The following is a 10,709-nucleotide window of genomic DNA, read 5'->3' as shown; positions in this document are numbered from 1 at the left end:
ACTTGTTGTCCCACTCCCTTATCTGACTGGCCAGTTCCTACTCAAGCCTCATGTCTAGTGCCCCATCTTCTCAGAACTCTTTCCTGACTCTCACAGCACTAATAACTTTCCATATTTTATAACTTTCATAACACATGGCTACAAAAACAATTACTTCATTTCTTCTTTAAATCCTACTATGTTACGCCTTTGACTCTGTGGATCACAATAAACTGTGGAAAATTCTGAAAGAGATGGGAATACCAGACTACCTGATCTGCCTCTTGAGAAATTTGCATGCAGGTCAGGAAGCAACAGTTAGAACTGGACATGGAACAACAGACTGGTTCCAAATAGGAAAAGGAACAAGACTATATATTGTCACCCTGTTTATTTAACTTATATGCAGAGTATATCATGAGAAACGCTGGACTGGAAGATACACAAACTGGAATCAAGATTGCCGGGAGAAATATCAATAACCTCAGATATGCAGATGACACCACCCTTATGGCAGAAAGTGAAGAGGAACACAAAGCCTCTTGATGAAAGTGAAAGTGGAGAGTGAAAAAGTTGGCTTAAAGCTCAACATTCAGAAAACGAAGATCATGGCATCTGGTCCCATCACTTCATGGGAAATAGATGGGGGAAACAGTGGAAACAGTGTCAGAGTTTATTTTTCTGGGCTCCAAAATCACTACAGATGGTGACTGCAGCCATGAAATTAAAAGATGCTTACTCCTTGAAAGGAAAGTTATGACCAACCTAGATAGCATATTCAAAAGCAGAGACATTACTTTGCCAACAAAGGTTCGTCTAGTCAAGGCTATGGTTTTTCCTGTGGTCATGTATGGATGTGAGAGTTGGACTGTGAAGAAGGCTGAGCACCGAAGAATTGATGCTTTTGAACTGTGGTGTTGGAGAAGACTCCTGAGAGTCCCTTGGACTGCAAGAAGTTCCAACCTGTCCATTCTGAAGGAGATCAGCTCTGAGATTTCTTTGTAAGGAATGATGCTAAAGCTGAAACTCCAGTACTTTGGCCACCTCACGTGAAGAGTTGACTCATTGGAAAAGACTCTGATGCTGGGAGAGATTGGTGGCAAGAGGAGAAAGGGACAACAGAGGATGAGATGGCTGGATGGCATCACTGACTCGATGGACGTGAGTCTGAGTGAACTCTGGGAGTTGGTGATGGACAGGGAGGCCTGGCGTGCTGCACTTCATGGGGTTGCAAAGAGTTGGACACGACTGAGCAACTGTACTGATCTGATCTGATCTGATGTTACTCCTGCATAAAATTATGAATTCACTGAGAACTAGGCCCATTGGATGGATATAGGGGAGATTCATACATAAATACATATATCAGTTCAGTTCAGTCACTCAGTTGTGTCCGACTGTTTGCAACCCCAAGGACTGCAGCACTTCAGGCCTCCCTGTCCATCACCAACTCCCTGAGTTTGCCCAAATTCATGTCCACTGAGTCAGTGATGCCATTAAACCATCTCATCCTCTGTCATCCCCTTCTCCTCCTGCTTTCAATTTCCCCAGAATCAGGTTTTTTTCAAATGAGTCAGCTCTTTGATCAGGTGGCCAAAGTATTGGAGTTTCAGCTTCAACATGAGTCCTTCCAATGAACACCCAGGACTGATCTCCTTTAGGATGGACTGGTTGAATCTCCTTGCAGTCCAAGGGACTCTCAAGAGTCTTCTCCAACACCACAGTTGAAAAGCATCAATTCTTCGGCACTCAGCTTTCTTTATAGTCCAACTCTTACATCCATACATGACTACTGGAAAAACCAAATCCTTGACTAGATGGACCTTTGTTAGCAAAGTAATGTGCCTCCTCTTTAATATGCTGTCTAGGTTGGTCATAACTTTCCTTCCAAGGAGTAAGCATCTTTTAATTTCATGCCTGCAATCACCATCTACAGTGATTCTGGAGCCCATAAAAATAAAGTCTGTCACTGTTTCAACAGTTTCCCCATCTATTTCCTGTGAAGTGATGGGACAGGATGCCATGATCTTAGTTTTCTGAATGTTGATCTTTAAGCCAACTTTTTCAATCTCCTCTTTCACTTTCATCAAGAGGCTCTTTAGTTCTTCTTCACTTTCTGCCATAAGGGTGGTGTCATCTGCGTATCTGAGGTTATTGATATTTCTCCCGGCAATTTTGATTCCAGCTTGTGCTTCTTCCAGCCCAGCGTTTCTCATGATGTAATTTGCATATAAGTTAAATAAACAGGGTGACAATATACAGCCTTGGCATACCCCTTTTCCTATTTGGAATCAGTCTGTTGTTCCATGTCTACAGTATCTAGAAACCAAGGATGCTACTAATTCTCCAGGGCACGGAGCAACATGTAATAACTAAAAGAAAAATAATCGAGAATGTCAGTAGTACTGAGAATAGAAACATTACAGTATACCTGTGTGTTTACAAATAAGTTTCTTCTCTCTATGGATGTCTAAATCCAAACCTACTCTTCCTTTTCACTTGAAGCTACACATCTGAAATTTCTATTGCCAAACATGTAGGGGGAAAAAATGGGTGGCTTTTAAAAGTTTCAGTACAGTTCAATTCAGTTGCTCAGTCATGCCCGATTCTTTGTGACCTCATGGACTGCAGCAAGCCAGGGTTCCCTGTCCATCACCAACTACCAGAGCTTCTTCAAACTCATGTCCATCGAGTCGGTGAGGCCATCCAACCATCTCATCCTCTGTTATCTCCTTCTCCTCCTGCCTTCAATCTTTCCCAGCATCAGGGTCTTTTCAAATGAGTCAGTTCTTCACACCAGGTAGTTAAAGTACTGGAGCTTCAGCTTCAGCATCAGTCCTTCCAATGAATATTCAGGACTGATTTTCTTTAGGATGGACTGATTGGATCTCCTTGCAGTCCAAGGGACTCTCAAGAGTCTTCTTGAACAAAACAGTTCAAAAGCATCAATTCTTTGGCATTCAGTTCTTTTTATATTCCAACACTCACATCCATACATGACTACTGGAAAAACCACAGCTTTGATTAGACCTTTCTCAGCAAATCATGTTTCTTCTTTTAACAGCAGAGTTACAGCAAAGTTCATCACAGCTTTTCTTCCAGTGAGGAAGCATCTTTTTCTTTCATGGCTGCAATCACCATCTGCAGTAATTTTGGAGCCCAGGAAAATGAAGTCTCTCCCTGTTTCCATTGTCTCCCTATCTATTTGCCATGAAGTGATGGGACCAGATTGCATGATCTTTGTTTTCTGAATGTTGAGTTTTAAGCCAGCCATTTCATTCTCCTCTTTCAACTTTCATCAAGAGGCTCTTCAGTTCCTCTTCACTTTCTGCCATAAAGGTGGTGTCATCTACATATCTGAGATTATTTATATTTCTCCCACTAATCTTGATTCCAGCTTGTGCTTCACCCAGCCTGTATTTTGCATGATGTACTCTGCTTAGAAGATAAATAAGCAGGGTGACAGTAAACAGCCTTGACTTATTGCTTTCCCAATTTGGAACCAGTTCATTGTTTCATATCCAGTTCTTTATTTTATTTTTTTTATTTTTAACTTTACAATATTGTATTGGTTTTGCCACATATCAACATGAATCCACCACAGTTATACACGTGTTCCCCATGCTGAACCCTCATCCCTCCTCCCTCCCTGTACTATCCCTCTGGGTCATCCCAGTGCACCAGCCCCAAGCATCCAGTATCGTGCATCGAACCTGGACTGGTGACTCGTTTCATATATGATATTATACGTGTTTCAGTGCCATTCTCCCAAATCATCCCACCTTCACCCTTTCCCACAAAGTCCAAAAGACTGTTCTATACATCAGTGTCTCTTTTGCTGTCTTGTATACAGGATTATTGTTACCAACATTCTAAATTCCATGTATATGGGTTAGTATACTGTATTGATGTTTTTCTTTCTGGTTTACTTCACTCTGTATAATAGGCTCCAGTTTCATCCACCTCATTAGAACTGATTCAAATGTATTCTTTTTAATGGCTGAGTCATACTCCATTGTGTATATGTACCACTGCTTTCTTATCCATTCATCTGCTGATGGACAACTAGGTTGCTTCCATGTCCTGGCTATTATAAACAGGGCTGTGATGAACAGCGGGGTACACGTGTCTCTTTCAATTCTGGTTTCCTCAGTGTGTATGCCCAACAGTGGGATTGCTGGATCATAAGGCAGTTCTATTTCCAGTTTTTTAAGGAATCTCCACACTGTTCTCTATAGTAGCTGTACTAGTTTGCATTCCCACCAACAGTGTAAGAGGATTCCCTTTTCTCCACACCCTCTCCAGCATTTATTGCTTGTAGACTTTTGGATCACAGCCATTCTGACTGGTGTGAAATGGTACCTCATAGTAGTTTTGATTTGCATTTCTCTGATAATGAGTGATGTTGAGCATCTTTTCATGTGTTTGTTAGCCATCTGTATGTCTTCTTTGGAGAAATGTCTATTTAGTTCTTTGGCCCATTTTTTGATTGGGGCTTTCTATTTTGTTCCATTGATCTGTATTTCTGTCTTTGTGCCAGTACCATACTGTCTTGATGACTGTGGCTTTGTAGTAGAGCCTGAAGTCAGGCAGATTGATTCCTCCAGTTCCATTCTTCTTTCTCAAGATTGCTTTGGCTTTTTGAGGTTTTCTGTATTTCCATATGTTTTTGGGCTCCAAAATCACTGCAGATGGTAACTGCAGCCATGAAATTAAAAGATGCTTACTCTTTGAAAGGAAAGTTATGACCAACCTAGATAGTATACTGAAAAGCAGAGATATTACTTTGCCAACAAAGGTCTGTCTAGTCAAGGCTATGGTTTTTCCAGCGGTCATGTATGGATGTGAGAGTTGGACTGTGAAGAAGGCTGAGTGCCGAAGAATTGATGCTTTTGAACTGTGGTGTTGGAGAAGACTCTTAAGAATCCCTTGGACTGCAAGGAGATCCAACCAGTCCATTCTGAAGATCAGCCCTGGGATTTCTTTGGAGGGAATGATGCTAAAGCTCAAACTCCAGTATTTGGCCACCTCATGCGAAGAATTGATTCATTGGAAAAGACTCTGATGCTAGGAGGGATTGGGGGCAGGAGGAGAAGGGGACGACAGAGGATGAGATGGCTGGATGGTATCACTGACTCAACGGACGTAAGTCTGAGTGAACTCCGGGAGTTGGTGATGGACAGGGAGGACTGGCGTGCTGCCATTCATGGGGTCACACAGAGTCGGACACGACTGAAGCGACTTAGCAGCAGCAGCAGCAGCAGGTCCTAGCAGCTCAGGTGTTGAGGTGTTTGGTGAGCGTGGTCGCTAAGACTTATTGCGTCCCCTGTCCCTGATGCTCGGTTTCCTGGTTGTACAACCGGCGCACCTTCTCAGGTGGATGTTGACCATCCAGAACCCCAAGAAGTCTTGTTAACAAGGAAGCCTGCTTGCAGTTTTGTAGATAATGTCTCTCTGGGGCGCGATTGCCCCCTTCCGGCTCTGGCTGCCTGTCACGGGAGGGGGATGGTCTGCAGCTGGCTATCTCTGTTCAGTCCTTTGTTCTGTGCACGGCCCTGCGGTGTCTTAGGTTAGGGATGGCTTTTCACATGGTAGTTATCCTGCAGTCTGGTTGGCTAGCCCAAGTTATTTCGCTCAGATAGTGCTCAGGGCATTCAGGCCCGATCCTTACTCTAACTGATGCAGCCCTTGCCTCCCCTACCCAGCCCCTGCTTGCTAGTGGTGGGTGCAGGCGTCTGTGCTGCTTCTCTCCTGGGGGAGTTACCGTTGGGCTCATAATCTGTGGGTTTTAATTATTTATTTATTTTTCCTCCCTGTTATGCTGCCCTCTGTGCTTCCAAGGCTCGGCACAGACTCAGCAGTGAGAGTGTTTCCTGGTGTTTGGAAACTTCTCTCTTTTTAAGACTCCCTTCCTGGGACAGAGCTCCGTCCCTCCCACTTTTGTCTCTTTTTTTGTCTTTTATATTTTTCCCTACCTACTTTCGAAGACAATGGGCTGCTTTTCTGGGTGCCTGATGTCCTCTGCCGGCATTCAGAAGTTGTTTTGTGGAATTTACTCAGCGTTTAAATGTTCTTTTGATGGATTTGTGTGGGATAAAGTGGTCTCCCCGCCCTATTCCTCTGCCATCTTAGGTCCTCCTCCCATATCCACTTCTAACTGCTACTTCTTGACCTGCATACAGGTTTCTCAGGAGGCAGGCAAGGTGGTCTGGTATTTCTATCTCTTGAAAGATTTTCCTCAGTTTATTGTGATCCGCACAGTCAAAGGCTTGGGTGTAGTCAATAAAGCAGAAGTAGATGTTTTTCTGGAACTCTCTTGCTTGTTCTATTTTATTTTTTTCAGTTGGATTTTCATTTATTTGCAACATAGGAACTTACAAAAGTGAAAAGTTTTAATGTATTTATTACTTGTAATATTGTTAAAAACCACCAAATTCCTAGGAATATATTTTATAAAATGTATATAAATCTCTACACTAAAAACTACAGAAAATTATTAAGAAAAACTGAAGAAGATCTAAGTAACAATTAGACAGATTAGATCCATTAGCATAGTGCAAATCTATCAGTTCTCTCCATTTTGATCAAATTTAAATTCAAAATCTCATTAGATTTTACAGTGCCAATTGACGGACTAGCACTGTCAATTGTTCCATTTTAAAGTTTGGTGGGAAGGGGGTGTTATTTTTGTTTATCTCACTTGCTTAGGTGTACCTTTCATAATCTTTCATAATCAAGCAGATTCCAATACTTGTTATTTTTTACAATAAGAACCATAAAATCGCTTATTGCACACTCAAATTTCAACAACAGTGAGATAAGTGGTAATCCAGTACTTTACTGAATGCCTTCAGAAGGAACTTTAATCAAGCTTCTGATTCCTTTTTCTGAGAATTTTCAATATTAGGCATTAATCCTTCAGCTGAAAAATCATTAAACCTTTTTTTTTTTCTTCTACTGATCACTGGTATAATCTTATGACTCTGCTATGTTGAACCACGAATGGTGGGCATAAAGAAAATATATCCGCATTCCAATCATCATTATGCTTCAGTTTTCTTACCTTTCCTGTCCTCCTTGCAATTTGAAATTTTAAGTTTGCTTCAAAAAATTTTTCTACAGTAGACATTTTGCTTTTCAATGCTGCTGCCAAAGCAGAATTTCTGGCCACAATTCCCCTGGTTAACTGAAAAGTCTCCAACTTTATTGCATTATTTCTAAACCTTTTCACTCAAGCCTCTCCATACCTAATGATGCCTGCAGAACCACCTCTATTCTGTGCATCATGGAATAACCATCTCTGGTTATAATACCTTGCACATAAGTTGGGCTCAATTAATATTTCTCTAAAAAAAATTGATTTGATCAGATCAAATCAGTCACTCAGTCGTGTCCGAATGGTTGCGACCCCATGAATCGCCACACGCCAGGCCTCCCTGTCCATCACCAACTCCCAGAGTTCACTCAACTCACGTCCATCGAGTCAGTGATGCCATCCAGCCATCTCATCCTCTGTCGTCCCCTTCTCCTCCTGCCCCCATTCCCTCCTAGCATCAGAGTCTTTTCCAATGAGTAAATTCTTCGCATGAGGTGGCCAAAGTACTGGAGTTTCAGCTTTAGCATCATTCTTTCCAAAGAAATCCCAGGGTTGATCTCCTTCAGAATGGACCGGTAGGATCTCCTTGCAGTCCAAGGGATTCTCAAGAGTCTTCTCCAACACCACAGTTCAAAAGCATCAATTCTTCAGCGCTCAGCCTTCGTCACAGTCCAACTCTCATATCCATACACGACCACAGGAAAAACCATAGCCTTGACTAGACGAACCTTTGTTGGCAAAGTAATGTCTCTGCTTTTGAATATGCTATCTAGGTTGGTCATAACTTTCCTTCCAAGGAGTAAGCATCTTTTAATTTCATGGCTGCATCACCATCTGTAGTGATTTTGGAGCCCAGAAAAATAAAGTCTGACACTTTCCACTGTTTCCCCATCTATTTCCCATGAAGTGGTGGGACCAGATGCCGTGATCTTCGTTTTCTGAATGTTGAGCTTTAAGCCAACTTTTTTACTCTCCACTTTCACTTTCATCAAGAGGCTTTTGAGTTCCTCTTCACTTTCTGCCATAAGGGTGGTGTCATCTGCATATCTGAGATTATTGATATTTCTCCTGGCAATCTTGATTCCAGTTTGTGTTTCTTTAAGTCCAGCGTTTCTCATGATGTACTCTGCATATAAGTTAAATAAACATACAAGTTAAATATACAGCCTTGACGAACTCCTTTTCCTATTTGGAAACAGTCCGTTATTTCATGTCCAGTTCTAACTGTTGCTTCCTGACCTGCATACAAATTAAGTCAAATTTCTGTTCAAATATTTGTGTGTCACTTACAAACTAACAGATATTTGGATTGATTATCACCATTTTGTCATTTCACTGAGCTGAATGTCTCAAGTGTTCTTTAACTAGTGAAAGTATGAAAGTGTTAGTTGTCCAGATGTGTCCAACTCTTTGCAACCCCATGGACTGTAGCCCGCCAGGCTCTTCTATCCATGGGATACTTCAGGCAGGAATATTGGGTTGGATAGTCATTGCCTTCTGCAGGGGATCTTCCCAACCCAAGGACTGACCCCAAATCTGAGCTGCAGGCAGATTCTTTACTGTCTTAACCACCAAGGAAGCCCTCTTTAACTAAAGGGAGTCACAACGTTTCAGATTTTGAAGGTATGTTAAGAGTTACTTTGTGAAGACTCTTTACTGGATATATAAGCTATCTCATACATGCTTACTAAATCATATTCTTCCAAAACTTCTTGGACTTCTTTTCCCCCTTTACATTTGCTACTGTCCTTTTGAATCTTTCTTTGCAATTGGCATGAGATATCACAAGGTGAAAATACCTCCCTGAAATATCTCTTTAATGCTTCAATCCTTACTCTCTTTCCCACTAAACTGTTTTATTCCCACATCCCAACTGTCAGTTTGAAATTATCTTAATTCTTTTTTATTTTCTTATTCTTCACCTACTAGAATGTAAACACTGTGAGAGTAGGAAATTTTTCTTTAATTTTTCTACTTTGTCTTCAGTGTCTAAGATGAGACCCTTTCAAAACTACTCAAAACTATTTATCAACTAAGTGATTGGAAACAATTTCAACATCAGTGTATACAAACAAATACATTTGCATTTCCATCAAAAGCAGATGATATGATAGAATGTTTTGACTTTTACATGCATTCTTTAGTCTCATGTACTTGACACCTATCTCTGCTTCTTATTTCTCATATATGCTGGAAAATTCCCCTTGCTTTCCATTATTCCTTTAAATACTCAGGCCACCTCTTGTTTATTTTGGAATTTGCATTAACTTCCTGAATAAAATATCATTCCTCTTCTTTCACCTCCAGCTCCATCCCAGACACAGAGACATTTGCAAAGCACAGTCCTGAATTATTGAGATTTGTGCTTATATATGTGAGTGCCTAAGTATATGAAAAACAAGAAACAGGTGGGAAAGACATTATTTCTGATGCAGGTATAAATAGAAATGCTTATATCAAGAAGGACTTCAAAGTTCAGCTTCACATTTGCTCAGTTTTCAACAGAGGCCATAACACCTCAAAACAAAAATTATGCACAAGCAAATATACAGAGATTTGTTAGAAACAATGAACCATTTTTATTGATAACAAGGGACTTCCCCAACAGTAGGGTATTCGGATCATTACTACAGAGAGTCAGAGATTAAGGGAGTAAAGGTTAACATTTGGAAAAAAGACAGATGATACCACCATGGAGCTTCAGGCCTCAAAGGTGCCAATCTTAAAAACGGGTAGTCAAAGGTCAAAGCTCTGTCTTGCATGGAATTTCCTGCATATAGAAATCATGACTTTTCAATCCTTGAATCAGCATTATCTTAGATGTGTGGTTTCAGACATAAATGGTGTTTTGGGTGGTGACGTTCTAGCAGCAAGAAGAATAACATCTCCTGTAGCAGACTGGCCCGTAACTGTCGTAGCCAGAGCCGTATCCACAGCCACAGCAAGAGCCATATCCACAGCTATATCTGGTTCCATAACCACAGCCATAACGGGAGCTGTATCCACAGCCATAATAGGGGCTCAATCCATGGCCATATCCTGAACCATAACCACAGCCAGTCCCATATCCACAGCCATATCTGGTTCCATAACCACAGCCATAATAGGGGCTCAATCCACAGCTGTAGCTGTTTCCACAGCCATAGCCACAGGAGTTGCCGCAGTAGTTACAACACATGTTGTCGAGGGAAGCAGATTCAGGTGGACTGCAAGGCGATGTTTCTGAAGTGTGTGTGTCTTCTCCTTCCCATGGACCTTTATATACTGTCAGTAGTTGGCAGAGCAAACCATTCATTCCCTGACATAAACAACAAATATGGAAGCGACCACCATGTGCTGGTCACTTTTGACAATCGATAATTTGCCTAAAGTAGCTAGTTATTTTGGAGATATTTAAAGAGCATCATTTTAATTTGCTCTGCCAGAGAATTTTTTCAGTAGAATCATGTGCCTCTAAACAGATACCCATTTCCAAAATTTCCTATCATTTAATATATATCTTATATTAGAAATGCGAGGAGTAATGTAGAAAAATTTTGCCCCCTTTTTCTCTCTTCTTTCTTAAATCATTTGCCACTGGCCATAAGAAATGAATATTCCTACCTCCTTTCTTGCATCATTGCAAATTCATTTA

General features: G+C 41.1%; 1 protein-coding gene across 1 annotated transcript; it reads right to left on the bottom strand.

The window, feature by feature from the left end:
• Nucleotides 1–9,938: 9,938 nt before the first annotated feature.
• Nucleotides 9,939–10,253, bottom strand: LOC138986744 (keratin-associated protein 21-1-like). The gene has a single exon (XM_070366697.1). It carries the CDS (start codon nucleotides 10,251–10,253, stop codon nucleotides 9,939–9,941), a length of 315 nt encoding a protein of 104 aa, XP_070222798.1.
• Between the last annotated feature and the right edge of the window lie 456 nt (nucleotides 10,254–10,709).

The sequence above is a fragment of the Bos mutus genome, unplaced genomic scaffold (genome assembly GCF_027580195.1).
Source record: "Bos mutus isolate GX-2022 unplaced genomic scaffold, NWIPB_WYAK_1.1 CTG1094, whole genome shotgun sequence".
NCBI lineage: Eukaryota > Metazoa > Chordata > Mammalia > Artiodactyla > Bovidae > Bos > Bos mutus.
Note: the sequence above shows the minus strand (reverse complement) of the source record. Positions and strands in the feature narration are given on the sequence as shown.